General features: G+C 39.0%; 1 protein-coding gene across 8 annotated transcripts in view; it reads right to left on the bottom strand.

Moving 5' to 3' along the window:
• The window catches only part of lyst (lysosomal trafficking regulator), a 60,794-nt gene extending 38,319 nt beyond the window's left edge, over positions 1-22,475 (bottom strand). For 2 of the 8 annotated variants that reach the window (XM_005742432.1, XM_005742436.1), the window contains exons 1-5: positions 22,418-22,475; positions 21,129-21,404; positions 11,729-11,820; positions 3,675-3,873; positions 303-393 (exon numbers count right to left, since the gene is read on the bottom strand). In XM_005742432.1, the coding sequence (XP_005742489.1) occupies positions 303-393; positions 3,675-3,873; positions 11,729-11,820; positions 21,129-21,209 (463 nt within the window). In that variant the 5' untranslated portion in view covers positions 21,210-21,404; positions 22,418-22,475. Of the gene's footprint in view, positions 1-302; positions 394-3,674; positions 3,874-11,728; positions 11,821-13,813; positions 14,666-18,255; positions 18,435-21,128; positions 21,408-21,519; positions 21,642-22,417 lie in introns of those variants that run through there. The other 6 variants (XM_005742434.1, XM_005742435.1, XM_005742433.1 and 3 more) reach the window with 6 other exon arrangements.
• Between the last annotated feature and the right edge of the window lie 1,865 nt (positions 22,476-24,340).

Raw genomic sequence — 24,340 nt, 5'->3', positions numbered from 1 at the left:
CTTGATACTCAATCATCCAGGTAAGTAAATCCCAGAAAGCTGATTGTGTTCATCTGAACGTAGCACTTTCAGTGGGAGAAACGTTTCGTCATTCATTCAAGTGACTTCTTCGGTCTCTTTTCTCCCATAATCAACATTTTTGGGATTGCTTGATAGTAATCATTTTTTTAAGAATAATGTAAACGCTAGAACATGAAACAGAGTAACTATAATGGTTAGCTAATTTTATACTTATGAATTGGACACATTTAAAGGAAACTTTTTAGGTAATGTTACATTACACGTCATGTGTGGGCACTGACCTGGGGCTTTTTCCTCCTGCACAGGAATCTTCCAGACCAATGGGAGTAAAGACAGCAGCAGAGTGAGCAGTTCCTCGCGACAGGTCAGCTCCTGAGAGGGCAGCAAAGCACACTGAGTTTACCTAGAAAGCCTCTCTTTGCTTTTCCCTGTGGTCACACTCCAATGTCACACCAAGACACACCCACCACACTTGGTTTGCACTACTTTCAACAGTTAGAATGAATAGATTATTGCCAGACACAATAATCTGCCTTGCATCTAAATTTAACAAACTTAAAAAACTTCCTTCAGCTGGAAATAACGCATTTATTTTTTTTATATGCACTTTTATTGAATTAGTTATTTAATCTCCAATGCAAGTGTGTCGAGGAGCAATGTAGCAGCTACATGACAGACTTACTTCTGAGACCTCGGGGAGCTCATGTCTATCCAGGGGATTCCTCCTCCAGGTGTTAATTAAAAATGATAAACCTACTCTTTCATGTGTGAATTAAACAGCTTTCTGATTTAGCAAAAACATACAGGATGTTTAGTTTATAGCGCACGCCGACTTAGACTGCATTAAAAAAAAAGAAAAAGTGCAATCCATTTCATTCCAGGATCATTTTGAGCATTTCAAAGTATTATATTCAGCTACTACTTTTTACAAATATGCATCTCCATTTATTGCAAAAGGTACATTTTGGATAGTGAAGGGAGAAAATAAGCTGTTCTTTTCTTAACGATTCATAATAGAAGAGTATGAACACAACACCAAACACCTTTGCTGTGGAAATGCCCAAAGGAGAGTAATAATAGCATCCTTGGCAGAGGATGAAGTCCCACTCCTTCTGTGTTTCTAATTGGTGCTTCTCTTAGGTTTTTTCTAGTCCAGGGGTAAGTGAACATTATAGCCACAACTGTTTTCAGTTCTTTTTTGTCTCAAGTGTACTTGTTATTGAAATGTGAATACGGGGTAAGAGATATGGCCAACGTGCCTATTTGCCTTGGCTCAAAACATCGGTGCTCCAGCGCAACCTTTGATGGTTCTGTTCTTTAGGACATCTCCAATGGGTGTGTCAACGTTAACTGTTTGCAGACAGAAATGACTCACACCGACATTCAGTAAGTAAATGCAAGTCACATATCCAGTAGTATCTTCACTAGATATTCTGTTAGTATTACTCTGGAATTTTTCAAATACTTTTACTACCATTTATTGACGACTTCTGTAATACATTTTTTTCTAGCTGTAATATATGTAGTAATCATTTGAAAGGTAAACCATTAAGGTGAAATCAAAGAGCCGACACAAGCCTGACGCTTAACACATCAACACACAACCTAATTTAAAAGGGAACAAAAAATAATTTAATAAAACCCTCAAATCAATAGGATGTTACATGGTTGACTACAGGACTCCTGTTCTGCTAATGTAAAGACTAATAACACTTCTACTGTTAAAGAGAATTTTACAGAGTAGATCTGAATCATCTAAACCAACAGAGTGAAGGTGACACAGTCTGGGAGGACATAACAACTGTGTGGAATAAACGCTACTCAAAATACATTTTCTCACACACTAGGTCTATGATTTAAAACCTGATTTGTTCGAAAAGTTTAAGTTCTTCATAATGTGTCTCTGAAGGCTTTATTCCACTTGGGATGCTGCTGATGCACACAGCTGCACATGGATGCTTTACACTGAAGGCTTGGACAAAAATAGAAAATTTACTTTAAATTAGCTAAAAGATATGAATAACATGAGGCAGTGGGGACACTGACAAACAGTTCTTTTTTTTCAAGAAAATGCTTGATATAGACAGGTCATTTTTCCCGAAATCTTTTTCTCACACAAACTATCAAGGGGAAGCGCTCCAGCAGTCATGTGAAAGCTGCGAAAACCAACCATAAATAAACAAATAAACAAATGAAAAATCTCCTAAACTCTTTCTTGACACAAAAAACACTCACAGACCAAATCAATATATAAGAAACACACAGTGCGCTCCAGTGTGAGCTCCAAGGTGAAGTTGAAGACTGGTACACAAGTGTGTAGGCAGAAAAAACCCTGCACTCTGTCATAGCCTGGTGCCAGTTAACAGAGGAAACAAAAACTGTGTCTAAAAGAGGCACATCCTATTTAACAGGAGCACCACAAAAAAGGCCTCAACTTACCCTCATAGACAGTGGGTAGGAAACTTTGGCCTTCATTTATTTCTATGTACTAATATTGTTCAGACCACATCACAAAGAATTTTTGAGGAATTGTCTTTTATGATCTATTATAAAAATGCACACACACAGTCTAGCTATCTTTGTGAGGACCAAAATCTGCATTCTACTATACTTACCATCACTTGTGAGGACACACAAACGGGTCCTCACAAATTTGATGGTATTTAAAGGCATTTTGAGGCTCAAAATGTGGTTTTAGTGTCAGGGTTACAATTAGGTTATGTTTAGGTTCAGGGTTAGGGTTAGGCATTCATTTTTAATGGTTAGGGTAAGCAGCTAGGGAAAGCATGATGTCAATCAAGGTCCTCACTAAGATAGCTGTGTGTGTGTGTGTGTGTGTGTGTGTGTGTGTGCGCATTTTTAAGTGCAACTCATATATTCTATAAAGACTTGCATCAATAATTTGCATATAGCAGAAGCAGAAAGACCGTCTCTCAGCAATCATTCATGTCATCAACAGCGTGTGGGCATCGCCAGTTTCCTCTTATGATAAAACCGTCTTGTAAGTTGTGCAAACACCAGAAGCAGATGTATTGTAGGAGCCTAAATTGCCTTTGAACAAACAGAAAATACTGGCTCTGTGGTAGTAAAAGAATTGGCTATAATGCCTGGAAGTCCTCTAATGTGAATAAAGGTTCTAGAAGCATAGAAAAGCAGTCAATTCAATCCAACGTTATTTAAATATCACCACATCACAACAGTAGTCACCTCCAGGCACTTAAAAAAAAAAAAAAAAGCATAGAGAAAGTTACTGACAACCATCAAACTCCAGGAAACTTTAAAATATACAGCATGCTCAACTAAATCCCATCTTGTTCACTCTTAAAATGTTATCGCGTCTTATAAATGCATAATGGTCATTAAATATCTCCATTCTCTCATTTCTGTCATGTGCTTTAACTATATTGCATCTCTCTACTGCAAAGTCTATCTGCAGTTTCTCCTTGATCAAGAGATTAGATGCTGCAAGAGGCGGCAAGTGAAGAGAAATTTGAATCTGATACGCTGGTGTTGGCAAAGCTGCATAAATGATAAATGTTTGTGGGTTCTCTGTAACTACAGCACAGAAAGGTTAACTTTTTGGGGAATTAAATACATAATGGATTTTTTTTCTATAATCAAAGTCAGGATGGGTGCACTTGACTTCTCCTTACCTGGTCAATGATCGAGTCCAGGGTACTGAGCAGCAGGAAGCCTCGTCCCCTGACCAGGTACTCGCCCAGAGCCACCATGTGACTTTCCTCCTCATCTTCCTCCCGTGCCTCCGATCTCTGGGCTACCGCACTGCAGAGCTGATGCACATCAGTCAAGAACTCCCGTGCCAGTGTGTTACTGGCCCCACTCATGTCTGAGCTACAACAGAAGACAAACACATCAAAACACTCATAAATATTTCGGATTGTAGCATAATAATACTGAAAAACTCTGGTTTCCTTCTTCACAAGCATTAGTGGACAAACAGTAAAAATACACCTTGCTATTAGTGTGTTTGTAACTTAACTCGCTCAGACGAACGATAGTAAATTTCTCTCAAGTAAAAGAAAACACATGAATCACGTGAATATCCGATTTTAGCAAAAGCACTCACTTACCTCTAAAAAAGGACAAAAAACACTCCAAAAACAAACAAACAAACACTTTTGCCATAATATGTTGAGATGGCTGTGAAGCTCTAACTAATGAGACAAAACAAGGATGTAATCACATTAGTTCAGCCTTTGTTTTGTAAAACTGCATTTCCTTTACAATCCACATGTGACGTCAGATCTACGACACAAAACCATGGGATGAATGAAAAACCGCCAAACCCTGAAACAGCCAGACTATACAAGGCATTGTATAAATGAGCAAAACAAATCAATGCTCCAATTACGCTCATTATGATCAAACATGAAACTGTTGATTCGTACTGATACCAAATCAAACAGGAAACTGCGCTTATTCTACTAAGAAAGCCATTTAGAGCGGCTCCAGGCTTGTATGTGCATGCCTGCCGCAACCACGTGCACCATAAGCTGTAAACCACACACCTCCTTCAATCACCGTTTCAGAACAATTTCTGTAACATAGCACAACGCGAATTCAAGACACGGCCTCAGGACTGAGACATGATTAATTCCATCAGACAGATCCAATAACTCAGTGTTCACACTTGGATGTTTACATTTCACCTCTAATCCAAACCTGCGTACAATACAATAACCTACACACAGGAGGGCTTGGTTAATAAAATCTTCAACATGTACTTAATTTAAAAGAACAAAAAACACCCATTTCTGACACAAACCTCTGCAACACGCACAGTCCTTCTTATCTTACCAAATGTTACTGGGCCAAATAGTTTCCTTCCAGTCATCTTTTGGGTGCTGAAAGCTTGACTGCAGCTCTGCTGGCTGTATCTGCATACCATCTCACATGACTACTGACTGAATTTTCTGTTCTGCAGCACAAATTCCATTAAATTGGAATTTCAAATGGAAGCTTTCCAGATTCGCAGCAGATCAGCGTATCACATGAAAGCATGTGATGTCACATGGCGATGGGAGTGGCCCTCTGAGCTGATCAGCCTCCAGTGCCCCGTACGAGACCTCAACCATCATTCATTGTAACTGCCTTTGTATCCTCCACTACAACAGCTGAGAGGTTTTCTTTAATGCACACAGAGCCCTGCAGAGGATACGCAGAGAAGGTGCCATAAGGGAAACTTTACACACACAAAAAAAAAAGATATTTCTCAAACTTTTTGCTGCTTTCATCTTTACAAATTAACCTTGCACGGTGATGAATTTGAAATGCAAATTTTAATTAAATTTTTCCCCAACTATTTCTAATTATACTTTTCCAATCAGTAAACACCATTTCCGTAAGATATTAAGTGTAAAAAACATGTTTATTTTTTAATTTATTGCAGTTCCAATATTGGCTCTAATTAAGGCCATGAGGTTTACACAATAAATAAATATTAAAAAACAAAAAAACAGCACTGTCGGAAAGAGGAGTGGGCTGCAGATATTCACTGCCGGCTAGACTCAGAAAAAGATAAGGTCACAAGAAGAAAGTAGATGAAGTGAACTGGCTAAAGAAAATAGAAAAGAGAGCGGCACATTTTAGAAAATCCAGCTGCAACACCTGGTTTTGTGAGCCAGGTCTAAAATTTTGCCTTTGTATAGATCTGCCTCTGCTTACAGAAGCTTTCTAACTGTCTCTGAGGACGCTTAACCTTTCTCAAGAAGCCTTCGCTACCATTTTGACTCTGAACATTTGAGGTTGCCCACATTGAGCTGCTTTTATTTTCCCTTCCTTTAATTTTCAAACGCTTTCAATAACTTGTAAACACGTTGGGATTTCAACCTGAAATTCTAGAGACTTCCAGAAGTCTGATGTAATAAAGCAAATTGTGCTTCACTAATAGGTGGCACCACAACCTGAAAGCATTTTTATCTCATAACTGGCTGCATGAATTTGCATGTAATTTGGCTTGCAACAAATGCAGTTGCAACAAATCTAAATTTTTATAAATCTCAAATTGAACCTTTGGTACATGACTAAATATATCAGCTCGTTGACTAAATTTGCTGAATTTGCCAAAAAATTGTTTCACAGTTACCTAATTCAAGCCACTCAATTTGCCAAACAACCTTTGGATCTCACATTTTTCAAACACGTCTTACTGTAATTAGTAGTGTGTGTACAGCATTTTTCATTTCCCTTAATATTTGAACAAAGTTCAAAGCACAGAATATTTTTTAAAAGAAGTAGATAAATTGGTGTACAGTGTTTCAGAAAAATACTACACCACCACCCAGTGTAAGGTTTACGCCACAGTTCCCCTAAATTAAAGGTACAGTACTGGTAAAACAGTACTGACAATATCATTTTGTTATGTTTCTGGTTGTGTATTACTATTAATTACTGTTTTTAATCCTTGAATTTTCAAATTGACCGTTTAAAACAAAACAAAACAAAACAAATTTGGGATGTTTGATAGAGGTGGGAATCACCATACATCCCACGATACGATATTATCACAATACTTAATGCACGATACGATATTATTGCAATTTTTTAAAATATTTTGTGATATTCAGATTCTGTACATAAAGGTAAACTTTATCAATATTCATTTTGTCTAATATCAAAGTCTCATACTCAGTCTTTCTCTCATTTCAGTCAGTTTTATTGTTGACAAACTGAACGGTTTGTATTACAGTCTAGTCCAACTTAACTGAATGCAACCATCTGGTACAATTATAGCTATTCTGAACTATGCAATTTATGAAAACTATGCAGCCCCTTCAGCAACTGAAGAATTTGAAAGTAAATTAAAACAAAATATAATTTTACATTAAATAAAAAAGTTTTAAACTTAATTAAAATAAAACATGTCTTAAATTAAAATAAGTAAACTGTCATGTTTATTGCTGCCAAAAAAAAAGTTAAACACATTTGGACAGTGAAGGAATGTCAGGATTCTTGCTCAGAAAAAGGATCAACATGCTCTGAAGTCAGAGCACAAAAAGCTTTTTTGTAACAAAATATCGATTTCTGCTGTCCCTGTATCGATACATTATTAGCAAACAAAATATCACGAAACTACACAGTATCGATTTTTTCCCCCACCCCTAATGTTTGATTAAGACACCAAATTACATCTCTGAACAGAACATTTTCTTTTACTGGCTGAATTTTATGCTTGATTAATTTCTGAGAAATCCAGTGCCCGACTCAAATTTGGGTATAAAAATGTGAATTTGCTTTATTATTTGCCTAATAAACAATGTAAATTTGAAGCTTTAAACAAGTGTTTGGCAGGTTGCTAAAATATTTATTTTTTATGACAGTTGGTCTAACAAATTCTTGAAAAAACTGCATGCACCATTTTCTTCCACTGTTATTAGAGATCAAAAATGCTAACAGCTCAAAATCATCACCATGATCAATGTGACACCATCAGTTTACAGCCACCATGTTTAAGAGAGTTTAGCGACAGCTCAGAAAGTTCTTTGTCGTCAATATCTGATCCACTTCACCTGCTTTGTCCTGCTACCACGAGACCTTAAATCGAAATTCAGTACTTCAAAATGATTTCCATGAAAGCTTCCCACTCCAGATGTCAAATTTTAGGTTTACCCCCAGGCCAAAAACTGTGACGTTCTTCACTCAAACCCAGTTATCATTACAGTGGATGCTTTGTTCAGCTTTGTCATTTGAGTCATGCATTGGATAATATTCAAATACAGCTCCCCTCATCTATGAATAAAAACCTCAGTGTCATTGAAAGGATTCCTGTGTGGCATGCACTGTTAACAGACTGTCAGCACTGTTTATCTCCTGCATCTGTAGTTCTGGTTCTACTACAAACAACATGAGATTAGATAATTAATGCAAATTTAATGCAAAAAAAATGTGTAATGAATTTAAATCTGTCAATTAAGACTTAAGTGAGTTTTCATGGCTGCTTGTAAACAACAACCGGGACAGTGGACTCCGGGCTTATATGTTTGACACAGATTTACACAGAAAACAACAGAAGTCAGTACATCCAGAGTAGTATTACACACTTCATTACTCTATTGTCCAGTTTTCTGGATTTTTAATGGCACATTAAATCCTCTTCGGTGAGGAGGGTCTAAGCATTGCACAGATTTTTGAACAGATGCCCCGCTATCTTTAAGGCACTGTTTTTTTGTGAGGGTTGTTTTGCGCGATCGTTCTCGTTTGTATTCTCCATAGGCATTCTACTGGATCAGGTAAGATAGTAAGGTCTTCCATTTTTATCTTGTTTAGAAGCTCTGTGATTTTATCATTGTTATCATTGTGTTCCCTTTTCAGAAGACTAGGAGTCACCTTGTCATCCAGCACCACAGGCATTCGTGGTGTCGTCTCAACAGCACTTAGTGATGTGGCCACTTCACTAACAGGAGTATGCTAGCCTGTCTAAAACATGCTGGACTCCTTCTGACTGAACAAATAATTTTTGGTAATAGTACCGAAGCGCTTCCTGAAATTCAACCTGATTCAATTTAACGTGAACAAAAAAAAAAAAAAAGAGCACCACATTTTAATCAGAGTACAGCATGAAGTCAATTAATCTTCTGGGATATTGATCTGATCAGTTCAGTAGTAGACAAGGTTGTTAATCAGTTTCTACTTTGGTGTTAATCAAATTAACAACAGGTGCACTAGAGGGGCAACAGTGAGACAAGCCCCAAAACAGGAATAGTTTTACACGTGGAAGACACGGACATTTTTCACTGTTTTTTTCACTAGGTTTGCATTTGGCTAGGGTCAGAGTCACTACTGGTAGCACGAGGGGATACAGGGACCGTACAGAGTTGCACAGGTAGTTCAACTCCTCCAGGAAGGCGGGGACATGCGCCATTGCTAGGAGGTTTCCTGTCTCTCCCAGCACAGTCTCAAGAACATGTAGGAGATTCCAGGAAACAGACAGTTAGTCAAGGAGAGCTGGAAATTGCTGTAAAAGGTCCTTAACTAATCAGCAGGACCGATATCTGCTCCTTTGTTCAAAGAAGAACAAGATGAGCACTGCCAGAGCTACAAATGACTCACTGGGGATGGTCTGAGGGCCTGATGTCCTCTAGAGGGCCCTGTGCTCACTGCCTGTCACCGTGGAGAAGATTAGCATTTGCTGTAGAAAACCAGAATTGGCAGGTCCACCACTGGAGCCCTGTGCTTTTCACAGATGAGAACAGGTGCACGACCAGTTTGGTGGTTACCCAGTCCATATCAATATAGATATCCAGCATGATTTCTTTTTGAGATCTGATGTGTTTTTAAAAGAGCTCCTTTAATTTTTTTGAGCAGGGTATACCCATAGAAATCAGCGAACTCCAATGCACTCTAGTTTAGTAAATTAGTTTTAATAGAAGTTGAAATGTTTTCATTGACCTAAAGGAGCACCTATATATCTTAGGTTAACCACGCAGCTAGAATACATTCATTTCTTGACCATTATCAATACAGACTGACACTGTAATCTTGTCTGTCTGATCACTATCTAATAGAGGTGGGAATCACCATACATCCCACGATACGATATTATCACAATACTTAATGCATGATACGATATTATTGCAATTTTTTAAAATATTTTGTGATATTCAGATTCTGTACATAAAGGTAAACTTTATCAATATTCATTTTGTCTAATATCAAAGTCTCATACTCAGTCTTTCTCTCATTTCAGTCAGTTTTATTGTTGACAAACTGAACGGTTTGTATTACAGTCTAGTCCAACTTAACTGAATGCAGCCATCTGGTACAATTATAGCTATTCTAAACTATGCAATTTATGAAAACTATGCAGCCCATTCAGCAACTGAAGAATTTGAAAGTAAAATAAAACAAAATATAATTTTACATTAAATAAAAAAGTTTTAAACTTAATTAAAATAAAACATGTCTTAAATTAAAATAAGTAAACTGTCATGTTTATTGCTGCCAAAAAAAGTTAAACACATTTGGACAGTGAAGGAATGTCAGGATTCTCGCTCAGAAAAAGGATCAACATGCTCTGAAGTCAGAGCACAAAAACCTTTTTTGTAACAAAATATCGATTTCTGCTGTCCCTGTATCGATACATTATTAGCAAACAAAATATCACGATGCTACACAGTATCGATTTCTGCTGTCCCTGCATCGATACATTATTAGCAAACAAAATATCACGATGCTACACAGTATCGATTTTTTCCCCCACCCCTACTATCTAAGTCACAGAAATCCAGACCATCACCGATACTCCTGTGACATCTTTTTTTCATATTTAGACCGTGAACATTGTCACTGTGATTGGAGGATTAGCAGTACTATGGTCACTAATCTTCCTGTATCATTTCAGAACTTTGTAAAGGCTTACAGTCAAATTTTTCAATTCCTCTCTCAGTTCTAGTTTTACAACAAAAAAAGAAACAACACTTCTACTCACGTTTGCTCAAACAATTTCAAGTAAAAGGAGTTTATTTCAAAATGCAGTCCAAGTGTTTTCCTTGAATTTCTTTTTTAAACTATATGTATACTGGATGTTGCCTCTTCAAATAATCCCGACAAACATGCTTTTTTTTTTTTTTTTTTAAAGGTTTGGCGCAACTCTTTGTTCACATGTAAGCATGTAGGCAGTATAGGTATTACTTTAATCTGTGATCATGCTCCTCTAACAATATTACTTATAAACGTGTAAGCGTCTGATGGTTTAAAACAAACCACAGTAACAGCACACAAGTAAAAATCTACAACCTAGTCCAATGTAAGAAGCTGTACAGCATGAGGTCTTGTTTCTACAACATCTGTTAGCCAACTGCTTCATTTTCACATAAAAAAGCTCTGTTAATTAAGCAAATTAGTGTTCAGTAATTGATCTCACAGAGCAAAACATCAAAACGCCTCAAGCTCGTCTTTACACAAGGACATTATTTTTGGTATTTTAACAATGATTTTTCAGCTGAAGGAACATGTGGATTGCAAATGCTAATGCATCCACTTAATTCTAGGCAGACTGCGTGTGTGTGTGTGTGTGTGTGTGTGTGTGTGTGTGTGTGTGTGTCTGTGTGTGAGGTCGACTTACCCACACTCAACAGAATACAAACAAGAGGTACTCGAGGTTCCTAAAGTCCCACAATTTTCCTCATCAGTATGTAAATCTATGCAGTAAGGTACTCCAAACGCTAATGCACCATGATTACATAATTCCTCAAACCTCTACTATAGAGGCAGGACATAAAAGGATATAAATGTGTCATTTCTGCCGTTCTTTTGCCAAAACAGAGAAAAAGAGGACTAAAATAACTGCACTTCCTGCATGTTTGCACTGCATCCAATCTATGACACACTGGTTCCATTGTATTATTGTAGGGCCTTTACGTTAAAATATAAAGCGCCTTGTGGTGACCGCTGTTGTGATTGGGCGCTATATTAATAAAACTGAACTGAATTGAATATATACATTAAGTTGCATGTGGCCTTGTTTATTCTCTTAAATTTGATTGTTTGATTTTGACAACATAGCTTGAGACACAACTATAGTGATTGTATTATTAGCCTACAATAATGCTAATAAATATGTCTTTATGATTCCACTGTTGCACCAGATTTTCGAAAGCTCATTTCATGCATAGGCTTTATCCCGGCAAAGTGACACAAATGTCTTATAATGAGGTGTTAAGACACTGACAGAGTGATGAGACCTTACCAGAATTTCAGTGCATCTTTGCTGCTGTGCTTGCAGTGGTGCTGCACGTAGTGGAAGAGACAAAGGAAATTCTCCAGACTCTGAAGGCTGACCTGATAACACACACAGAGACACACAAATGAGACACAAGAGTAGCAACATAAATTAAACCCAGGTTATTATGTACATGTGCTAAAACAAAGAGGACCTGAAAGCATTTTCTTTTAAAGTGACAGCTACTGTAACATTTTTAGGTTTTACAATCATTCGAAATGGTAGCAGAGTCCATTCAATAGTGATGTAAAAGCCTCCAATGTCATTATGTGAGCGTATTGCTCCAATATAGATTTTTCAGGTCAGATAAAGTGCTGGGAGCCAGTATATTTTCTCTCTCCTCTCTAACCTCCTACTATAAAAGCACCGATTTAAAACACATTCAAAGAGAAAAATAAGTTACCAAAATTACAAGTCCTGTAGTTATAATATTTCTGATGCCATTTTGATGAAAATAACCACATTTATAATCTTTGCCCCAACTCCATAAACTTATTAGCAAAGTGAAAAATTAACACTTTGAACAAAAAGTCTGCCCTACTGGAGAGCACTATGAAAGTTCACAATTAACAATATTAGCAATAAAAGTAGTAACCTTAATAGTACTGAGGTATCTATCAGTGTAGGGAAACAAAGACCATATAATGATGAATCTGTTTTGTCACAGTGCAGCGGTCAGAGCCTGACCGCCAAGCACAAATCTGTCATTAGAGTTGGAAGGCAACAGGAACTTTCTTACCGGTAAGACATGCCATCTGACCACTTTTAACTGCATTACTTTTCTAGGATAGTGTGTTAATACCTTGCCAACAGACGGGTGAACCACTAAGCCAGCATACTGCTGTCTCCTATGCTACACAGGAGCTAGCTTTACGCCTCCGCTAATCTGATACCGCTGACTGGATTCATTCGGGCAACACTGATCCCTGACTGATGCGGCTGCCCCGAGTGTCTGAGTCACAAAGCCAAAGAACAGACACCACATACTACATTACACAACAAGATCTACAAGCTTAGGGTGATCCCTACACTGCTTTTTGGAAGGTATGGTTATTAAATGACAATCCCCACAGCTGGTCCATTAAAAAAAATATAAAGATGCATTTAAATCCTTCAAATAAAAGATAAATCACATGCATGGAATATATTGATTCAAGTAAATTTTTTAAAGTACATGTCAATATATCCTGTGGAGGTTTGGACCACAACACCTGCAGCAGCAATGTTTTCAAAAGTGGGTCCATATTTGTTTGTATAGTGCATGCACATGGCACAAGCATGAAAGTAAACATTACTGGCAAAAGCTTCCTGTTATTTCATTAAAACACTGAAGAAATTAAATTAAAATTAAATTTTAAGATTTTATGTGGAAGGAAACAGAATCAACATAGACCTGAAGGAAAAACCGCGCATTTTGGAAAGAAAAAGCAGAAAATAAGCACACTTGTTTTTGATTTGTCTTCATTTTTGTCACGAGCCCAGTATTAGCCCTTAAATCCCCCAACCCCATCAAAACAATGATAATTTGAAAAGATCTTTATCTTTGGATAAAAGATTATGTCAAGCACCTTGAACAGATTCATTGCAAAACAGTCTTTTATCATTACACAACTTACAGTACGACATGACAAAACAATAAAGCCAAGTGATGTAAAGCATCACTTTAACAAGTAAAGTTGGCGACAGTTAGAGTGAAAGTGTGATTTTCTCACACGCTATGATTGAAACACAACGGGGGAAAAGTTTCACATCGGTTATTCAGGTGCTGAAGTTCTGTTACACCTCAGCTTTTGACGCCAAGCATCACGTTTAGCACAAGGCCTGAGGCTATTTTCTGGCATCACTGCTCTGCTACCCTACATTTAGGCGAGAAGTCAACTTCCTTCCTGTGTCATAACTGTCAAAAGGAGGTTATTTACTCTGTTAGCTTATGTATGGTATGAAACAGATTTTACATGCGTGTCATATGGTCAAAAGCATGTAGACATTTAAGGCAGGTGTCTTACGCTGTGAGGTACCAGATGATGAAGGTGCAAAGTTGACCACACTCACCAGGGTCAGGGAGGGTCAGGGAGGGTGATACTTCAACACCTGAGGCAACAACCCACCTAAGCACTGATGTGATGGGTGGATGGGGGAGGGGTCACTGCACATCAGGGGGCTGGACAACATCATACAGAGCAGACGGGGAAGGGAAGAAAAAGAAATGCATGGAGCATGAGAGAGACAGGAAAGGACAAGGGGGGGAAAAACATGAGAGTGGACAAGAGCGTAAAGGTGAAAGAAATAAATGCAGCAACAGATGACAGCAAAGATAAACAGAGGAGGTGACTGGCAGGAAATCAAAGCTTCAAGCTCGCAAAAACTGTTATTAGTTTGATAAATAAGCCCTGAAGCAATGCTGGAGCTGTGCACGCCGTCTATTAAATTAATCTTCCAAAATGAGGATCTAAAATGACTGTGTTTGTCCTCGTGTTATCTTGTGTACCTGTGTTCTGGTTGTATTCCTCATATGGGAAAGGGAAACTGAATGGTTCGAGATAACATGCAATTTCCCAGCAAAGGTTTGTTTTTTCCTCCGAGGCTCTAATCCAATATTACAATGCACTCAGCACCAAGCAGCCAGCGTGATTTGATAATGGAGAGACTGCCAATAGCAATTAATGCAGCTTAGAAGGGAAATCAGCAGTTCACAAAGCTCACTGAACACATCTCTGTAAACAAAAGGAAAGTTCTGACCTTTCCTCTGCACAGACTTCTTTATTCGCTCATTTGTCATGTAGACGTGGGCAGGCTATCCAGGTCGGTTGACACTTGCCGCTACAGATTTCCATTACTATCGCTTATTTAAGGTGTTACTTTCTGTTTTATAGCTTGCGACAGTAGAATACATTAACATAATTTAACCACAGGTAACTTTGGTTATGTCGACCTTTCCTTTCATCTTCTCTCGTGGACTGCCACTGCACACGTGTAAGATTAATTTGCTTAAAGTAACACACATTTAAGTAAAAATAACAGATCCAAATCAGACTTCCCTTCTCTACTACATGGGAGGTATACATGATTCCAGCTGAGACTCTGACTTTCCATAATTGCTTTGATACAGCTGCTGTGACTTGTGTCTTTATCCAATTGGTGATCATGGGAGACCTAGTCATGGGAGTGTGATGGGTGAGTCACCCATGCTTGTACAGACTTTTCCTCTCAAGCTCTGCTTGGATAATTGGGAAGTCTACAACTTGGCAGAGGCGCGGAAAGCGATGTGATCCTGTCCTCATGAGAGAGGACGTGTAGCGTTAGTTATGCAATCTTGGTTTTTTTTTTAGTTTGAGATCTCAGCTGATTTAATTTGACATTTGGGTGATGAGCATCATGAGAAGCCCCTAACGTTACACATTTCCGCTATGAGTCAGAGAGCAGAATCCTTTCACACAAGATCATAAATAACATAATAAAATGCTCCCCCAACCCCGTCCAATAAGACACAGGCAAAATATCAGGTAGCCACAATTTTAAAAAAAGGTAGCATGTTGGTGTTTTTGCTACTCTCAGATCTTCGCTGTCACAAACAGTGACCTTTGTTTGAGCATAGCCACTGTGCAGGAAATGAAAATCTGCTACTGTCTGCTTCATTGTTTTCATTACAGGGAAATAGCACGCAAGCTGGTGTTAAGTCAAAATTACAAACCAAGCAACCTGCTCTGGCCTTTCTCTTCCCCTGTGGCCTGAGACACTGTGTTTTTTGAGGAGGAATCTGACTTAATAACAAGCCACCGGGTGGAAAAAGCTGAGGCATAGCAATGGCTGGGATCTGACTCAACCCCAAACCAGAGAGATGAATAATTCATCCATTCAGCCAGTGGTTTGGAACAGCCCCGGAGACCAGAGCGAGCAGGAGTCAGGCTGAAGCTAAAGGGCAGAACAATGAAAGCAGATGTGAAACAAGTGTATGGTCAGTCAGCAAGCCCAACAAAGCAACTTCACTAAAATTGCGATGATAAACAATGCCAACAGCAGCCTGTCAAAGTGTGATGATCACAAGACAGCATGATCAGATCCGGCATGATCTGTAGCACTTGAATTAAAATTCAGTGGTGAATCACTAAACAGTGAAGTATCGGCAAATCACTGAGGATCAAATGATTTATCTACTGTGTTGACAGATGTTAGAAATGAGTAATCCTAAAACTTCTATTGTTTATTCAGCACTGAAGGACAGAAATGGTGCACTGGAAAAAGCATTTTGTTAGATAAACTTGTTCAACTGCTCATTAAAGTAAATCCTCCAATCACGTCATCAGCTCAATGAATTCAGGCATGCAGACGTGGTGAAGATGAGCTGCTGGAGATTAAACTGGGCATCAGAATGGGGAAGAAAGGAGATTTCAGTTACTTTGATCACAACATGAGTGTCTGTGCTAGACATGCCCATTTAAATATTTCAGAAACTGCTGAGCTACCGAGATTTTACCACACAACCACAAAAACAGAAAATATCCAGTGAGCAGCAATTCTCTTTGCAAAAAATGCCTCGTTGATTCCCGAAGTCAGAGGAAAACTCCCAGACTGCTTTGAGCTGACAGAAAGGCAACAGCTACTCAAATAACCATTCCTTACAACTGAAGTATGCAGAAGAGCATCTCTTAATGCACAGCACATCAAATCTAGCTGCAGACGGGCTAAAACAGCAGAAGACCACACTGCCATTCCTGTCAGCTAAGAATGGGAAACTGAGGTTATAAAATCCCACAGACTCATCAAAATTTGAAAAACAGTGTCCCAGCTGATGAGTGTCGATTTCCGCTTTTGCATGGTAGTGTTAAAATTTGGCATAAACAGAGCACAAATCCATCCTGTCTTGTATCAACAGCTACATGTGGTCAGTCCATTAGTGTCAACTAGCCATCTTTTAAACACCGCAGTGTTGCTGCTGATCTTTTTCACCACAGTTTACCCATCTTCTGATGGCTGTTTCCAGAAGGATAACGTGCCATGTCACAAAGCTCAAATCACCTAAAACTGGTTTCTTCACAATAGGTTCTTTGAAGTCAAATGGCCTCCATAGTGGAACGGGAGATTTGCATCATGCATGTGCAAACCTACAGCAGCTACGTGATGCCACCACGTTGATATGGACTTAAATCTCAGCAAGTTACACAAAAAATAAAGGTAGTTCTGAAGGTAAAAAGACATCCAATTCAGTATTAACAAGGCATAACAAATAAAGGGCCTATGAAAAAGTAAAATCAAGTTTTTAGGCGTTTCTCTAAATGTAATATTACTGTTACCGGTCTGTTTTGATGGGCTTGCAAAAAAGCTCCATCAGTGACGCTGAAGATGCGTCTACATCTTGACTGAAGTCCACCTCTGCCTAATAAATTAATTCACTGGACCTCAGTGATCTGATTTATTTGTGGGATAAGTCTAAAACAAGAAAAAAGAAAAGACCTTGAAGTGGTCTCTAAATGCATTACATCTTATTGGTCCACGTGATTCTGACACATTAGGTATGACAGGACAACCTCCGAGAAGCTCCCCCACCACCCAAGGTTAGGAATTATTAACACTGAAAGCATAAAGATCGAGAACTCTCCAGCATAAACTTAGTGGTTGTCATTTTTCAGTTACTCACATAAATTTCAAAATCACTAATCTAAATTATGGTAAGAAAGAACTGAACATTCGTTTCTGACTACTATGAAGATGAATGAGATACACCGATAAGAACTTACATTGCACAAATAGATACACACAGTTCAAAAATTACAAACAAATATTCTTTAGTGAATAACCTAGGGTTAAACTAAATATAGCATTGCAGATATATGCCTTTCAATAAGTTATGGCCTAGTTAAATGGCCTAGTATAGACCATTTAGTGTACTTCACCCTAAAATGAAAAGAAAACACTATAATTAATTATTTTTCCATTTTTACTGCTACAATTACATTTCCTGTACTGCTATGGGTTCAATCGTTTGCAAGACAAACAGCACAGCATAAGGTCTCAGTTAATACAATCACAGAAATAACATTGACAGCACAGCCTTTAACCAAAATATTCTAAAAATACGAGGATGGCACAGTTTTTTCCCCTCACTGTTCAGTCCTGACAAGCCAAATAACAAACACTGGGGATGAAAGTAAAGCAGCACTGCCATCTTTACTCTCCTTTTAGTATTCACCACATTTTTGCCTCATGCTTTGCTCGACAAGTTTAATCTTCTTTAGACAAGGATTCAGTGCTTTACCACAGCATGAATGAGATGCACAGAACAGAACTCGGAGAAGTAATAACAAGTGATGTGGGTGGAATGTGTGGCTGTCCTTATTTAAAACAAATAATTAATAAAAACAATTAAAACAAAACAAACATACCATTTTATCAGCTTTAAACAAAAGTATCTGCTGTCACATATTAATTGACACCTCACAGACAGTGTAATTTACACTACAGCCCATAATTTGTAAACTGCCAAAACCATAACTCACAAGATGTGTTCATCCACCGTGCAGGAAAAGACTGGTTATCCACATTTATGCAAAAAAGCTAAAGCCAAGCGGACCTTACATGAATTCAAGACCAACTGGTTCAGTTAATGGAATTTTAAGTAGTTCAGGAGTCATACAGAGCAAGCAAAGAGATCACTTAGCTGAACCCCCTTTGTGCCAAAAAGCAAGAAAAAGAGAAGTGCTACAAACACCTCACTTTGGTGTTTTGAAACATCCTGTTAGCTCATAATGAAACTTAACTATCAACAGGCAACCTGTTTTCTTGCCTGGCTCCTCGCCAGGCAGCCATTCTGCTAAATGGACTCTGCTCATCAAGATTCAGAGAGACTGGACTGAATGAAAAGTATCCTTTCGGATCCTTCGAAATATCCTCTTTGTAGCAGATCACACTAATTCAGTAGCTTTGGCTCCATTAGAATGAATGCATAGAAAAGCTTAATGTCAGTAATCCTGTTATACTGAAGCTATGATACATGCGCACACCCTTGGTAAATACCACCAATTCAGCACAAGAAGTGGCTGTGGTTATGCCATATTGCTGTCATCTAAATGGTAATATAATGTGCAAACTAGGAGAAACTAAGTGACAAGGGGCAAAAAGAGGCAGCAGTATCAATCCAAACGTTCTACTCTAACCAGTTTTGATTTTTTTTTTTAGTAACTGCCTATCTCAGCTGTCATAGGGTTTGAGATGGGGTGCACCCTGGACAGGTCACAGTCCCACTGTGGGGCTAAATCCTACAAAGAAGCAAGACATTTGTTGAGTGCATAACTCTGAGACACTAAAAGCTAACACCCACATTAAGAACGCTCAAGTTACCAGTGATAAGTGTGCAAATTTCAGTGGCCACATCTAAGGTCTGACAAAGTCGTCCTTGTGGCATTTAAAATAAATAAATAAATAAATAATATAAATCATAGAGAAATTGTATGTCTTTTGTCTTTGCAGCTTCATAAAAATCTGTGATTACGTGGAGCATAAACAAACTCGCACTGTCTGCTTTCTCAGAAGAGAGTGACGATCGAGCCACAAGAGGAAACAGAAAGAGGAACACATCGGTCAGGGTTAGCCCACCCAGCACTTATGTTAATGACCACGGTGATTGCGCTGTGAACAAATGATGGAAATACAGGGTGTGAAATTAGTCCTGAAACACCTTAAGAAGAAAAGCAGAGAGAGGCATGAATAAAAGATGATAAAAGTGAGGAGCTGCTGCAACGCCGGTATATTTCACACCTTTTTTTGTGCTCTCTTATTGATTGCAGCAGGAGAAGCTGTGTTTTCCCTCCCCTCTTCTCTAGAAGGTGTGATCACAGAAATGGATGCAGAGCAGCACAACAGAGGCTTGCTTCTGTCAGCGGTTGGACATTTCCCATGATCGCTTTGTTGTGTTTACCTGTAGACTGACTGCCATGAACAGAAGATGTCACTTTGGGTGAAAAGGATGGAAAGTAGACGCTCTTGCACTGACGGGGTTGGCGGAATGAGCTGCATCTGTGTGCTGCAGGCTCAATCAGGAGGGCAAGCTACAGGATCATAACACAGGACAGGACAGCTGTGCTCACCTAACCATCTCTCTACACACAGACTTGCATGGCACTTTGATCACTGGGAAGCTGACAGGTGGAGGAGCGCACACAGTTGTCCCATGAGATTCGTCACAAGTGGCAAAAGTTACCAGTAATAGAAAGGCTGAGCCTGCCTGGCACACTCCAAGTGTTGCAGCAACTGAGAAAAAGCCAGCACCATTCCTCCTGCTGATATCATAATGCAGACTAATGTGATTAACAAAGCAATGAAGCATTCTACACCAGCAAAGACATGATGACTGTGGAGGAAGGAAGTCATTATTTCCAAGAGAGAATAAACCCTCAAGGCTTTCTAAACTCTAATTAGCTTTAAAAATGATAGTAGGTCTGTCTTTAAAAGGACAAATCACACATGATTAATCAAAAGTAATGGGGTACATTATGAGAGAGTGTGCCTCTGTGTGCGCGCGAGTGTGTACTCTTAGATCCGCAGTCTGAACCTAATCCAAGTCTCGTGATCTGGATGCCGTTCATTCCCTGACAGAAAGAGGGGGATGAAAGAGCTGCAGAGATCTGACAGTTTTCAGAACCGCTACCACATATGCACAGGATACAATGAGATAGAAAGCAAAGCACCTTTATGCAGCGCCAACAGTGAATAATCTGTGGTTTACACCTGCCTCCACCTCTGTGCAGTGACTTAATGCTGGGCCTACGCAGGCCTCTGGTGTGCACCAGCCAGATTTCTGGCCACTTAAGTGATATCTGGGGACCGCCAAGGAACACCAGAGGGTTTAAGGTATATGCAAAAACACATCGGAAGTCATTTTCTTTGATAGTCAGTGACTCTTCCCCTTACCCACTTTTCATATGCACATGTATAATTCTGCACAAAATTCATACTGGAGCATTTTGCCTAAACGTGTTAGTGAACACTGACCTCGGCACAGCGAGGGCAAAAATGAGAAGCAAAGTATTTCTGGATAAGATTACCTTATTCATGAGTTTATCTAGGTTAAAAGCGTTCATATAGCACCTGTCACAGAACAAACTCTTGCTATTCAAGCGTAGAAAGCACACTAACTTCGTATCGACTCAGCCCTTTGAATGAAATCCTGGAGAGAACCGGTTTTGCAACTGTATCGTGATTGAAAACAAATAATTTGTCTCTATCAGAATAAACAAGATACATGGCTGTCTTCAGACCTTTTCCCAAGTACAATGACATCATCTTTTTTAAGGACCTGCTCCTGTAAAAAGTAAGCAGCACCACCACCCAACGAATGATCTCTGACGTTACACTCCTGCCAGAAGCGCCATACCTGGAGATCGGCTCCTTGCAGTCTACAGTCCATATACTTTTCCCACGCATAGCACAGATCCGTCTCCTGTGGACTGGCCATATCGTCCACACTTCCAGATACAACACCAAGTCTGGTTGAAGAAGTTAGGAATCAGAAAGGTCTCCTCTGGGGTTCTTTCTCAATCCTCCAGGTGGCTGGAAGTGCCCCGGGATAACCCGAACGAAGCCCCAAATCTTCTTCGGAGTGTTTCATAGCATATTCACTGCATCGCTCTGCCACTTTTAAACTGGGCTTCTGCTGAAAAATACAAAGTCTGATGGGTTAGCAAAGCAGAATTAGCTGGCAATGCCGCATTCACTTTTGTCAACAAACGCAGATACACTAACAGTTTAAAAAAAAAACCCCGCACCTGAACCATAAACTTCGCCCAAGCGAGTTTGACACGCTAGGGCATTACCAAAACAAAACGGACACTAGCCATACAGACAGCTAGCTAGCTAGGTATCTGACAGAACTGCGTGAAGTCTTTAGGCAGCGACACACATCCCATTTCCGGCGACAAATTGTGTTTTCAAAATAAATGCACCCACATTTATATTGCAGTAAAAGAACATCGATAATCCGAATCGCAAATAAACTGAAAATAAAATATCCAATTTGGATGCTTGCTGTATTCAGTCAGTATTAAACGCTTAAATTACACTCAAATGCAATTTGTATGTTTATATTTAAAATTTCGTTTCAAGTGTGTTATGGAAATATTCAAATGCAGAGACATCTAGGTTTCATACTGAGATAAAAGAAATATATAAATTGCAAGTGGTAACTCTGTAATGTGGCTATTCCCCTCCTCGGAGCTGGGCTTTACTTAAAATACATATACTTTACATCGCACGAACGAGTTAGATATATTTTGAAAGTTCATCTCCGTTAGCGTGTTTATAGTTGTGGCTAGCTTGACCGAAAAAGAAACAACCCAGCAGCTTCGGTAACTTTAAAAAAAAATGTCCAAATAAATGCCATATTCTCCGGAGATACGTATTACCGACTGACTTTATGAGCGTTTTTTAACGAATAAAGTAGCTATTCCGGAGTTCTTGGCTCTTTAGCCAGCAGCCGTGACGTTAGCGGCTCTGCTGATTGTTGCATCGCACCGTCCTGTGTACGGCAGCTGTCAAAACTGTATCACAGAGCGACCAACATATCTTCAAGAACATCCAAAACAAGCAGGTGCTATGGGTATAGCCACGTATCTCTTACATGTATGATATTTACCTGTAATAAGAAGAATTAATTTTATGACATACCTTCGTTTTCCCCCAAATTAACCCAGCTAAAGCTAGCATCCATCCAGCACTAAAGATATTGGGTCGTTAAGCCCTCAGCTCTGACTGCAAGACAACTCCCTCTACAATACAGCCCATTTAGTTGGCTGCGAAGAACCTCCTAGAATCCAAAGAGAAGTCGTGGCAAATGTTTTGTAATAACACCCAAACAGGTACACTAATTTCGCGATTTATTTCCTTGGAAACTATTAATATGATCTAAGACTTAATATGGCTGTGCGTAATGCATAATGCATGTTTAGCCCTTGAAAGCCAAACAGTTAGCTCAAGTTTTCTATGCGCTGATCAGCTTTTTTCCTCAAAGACTTGTCTGAGGGTGCAAATGACCATTTTGTTATTAAGCGCTCACGGTCTGTGGAGTGCCCACTGACTGCTGTTCTGCTCCCAATTGGATAACACGCAAATCATTTTCCAATCAATCAAAGCTTTTAGCCCAGGGAATGGTGGTGCGTTTGGAGAAGCTCTGTAGATGGCAGAACAGACTGGCAAGCTAATTCATTTTTTCCTCTAAAGTGTAATTTGCTTGTTTGTGCATATCAAAGTGAGAAGCCGCCACACTCGAGACAATTGTCTAAAAATCCCGGCGTTAGGTTATCTTTCTTGCAGATTAGGGTTATTACGAGTATGAAAATGTAGTTGAACTACTTATAAAGTTAAACGAATCGACTGAGGTAATTTTTGCGTAATGACGAATAATTGATGTGTTTAGTGAAAAAAAAGTACAAGGATTTGCTGCTTTTATTTATTTTATGGTGACATTACTGTGGGCTTCAGGACACTGAATTCCCCCCCTTATTCATACATTTTAATAGACAGCTGGTAATCAGTGAAGCAAGACAAGCACATCTGTCACAGTTATGAAAAACAGAATTAGCTACTTGGTTCTGGTCACAATCTCCCCTGCTGTTCCTTACCCGTGGCTTGACAGATGGCCAGTAGAGGTAGGCGGACTGAACCAATAGTATCGATTCCAACGCTGGTATTGGTATCAGATCAATAGTAGCACGATAGAATCGATACTTTTTTCTATCAAACATGCACTTTGAAAAATATCTGAACCTTTTTGATCGTCAGGTCTTTTTTTATTTATAGTAAATAACACACACACACACACACACACACACACACACACACACAACCTCAGATTCAAAATACATGAAAAGCTGAAAGGTGTGTTTGTTGTGTTAAAGTATTGTGGAAAGTAAAAGACCACAGTGATTCCATGATCATTAAAATGTATTCAGAATTTGCAAAGTGATGATGATTTCTCTAATAAATCCTGACACAATGATCTCCCCAACTTAAGCTTATAGATTAAAAGTATCAGCATATTTAAAATACTGTCCCAATATTTACTTTGTGTCTGATCAATACCAAATTTTGCAGTCTTGCACAGGACTAATGGTCAGACTTTTTTATTGTTAGACAATGACAGTCACTGATAATTTGGATAGAAAAGGACAGAATTTTATTTTGTTTTCCAGTTATGGTCATAGCATTGTTTTGTGAGATCGAAATGACGATTTGTCTCAGAGTCATATCAAGATATAGCCATAAGGCGTTGATGTGAATGGGACAAGTCACTGGAGAGAGACAGTAACGACTGCTGCGACTCGAAGCAGGTTTTCAATCAGGTTTCAAGTCTTTATGATAAAAATATTCCGGGTTTATTAAAAGCCCCCTTAATGCACCACTGACGTACGTGTCTCCCCCCTCCAGCACACAGACTGCGTGGGTGGCAGCTTTTCTTGATCCTTTTTGAGAAAGAAGAAGCATCATCCAAGCAGACGCAAAAAATAAGTCATGTGACAAGAAACACACACACACACACACACACACACACACACACACACACACACACACACACACACACACACACACACA

This window comes from Pundamilia nyererei, unplaced genomic scaffold, assembly GCF_000239375.1.
Source record: "Pundamilia nyererei isolate P.nyererei 1_Seehausen unplaced genomic scaffold, PunNye1.0 scaffold00120, whole genome shotgun sequence".
NCBI classification, from domain to species: domain Eukaryota; kingdom Metazoa; phylum Chordata; class Actinopteri; order Cichliformes; family Cichlidae; genus Pundamilia; species Pundamilia nyererei.
Note: the sequence above shows the minus strand (reverse complement) of the source record. Positions and strands in the feature narration are given on the sequence as shown.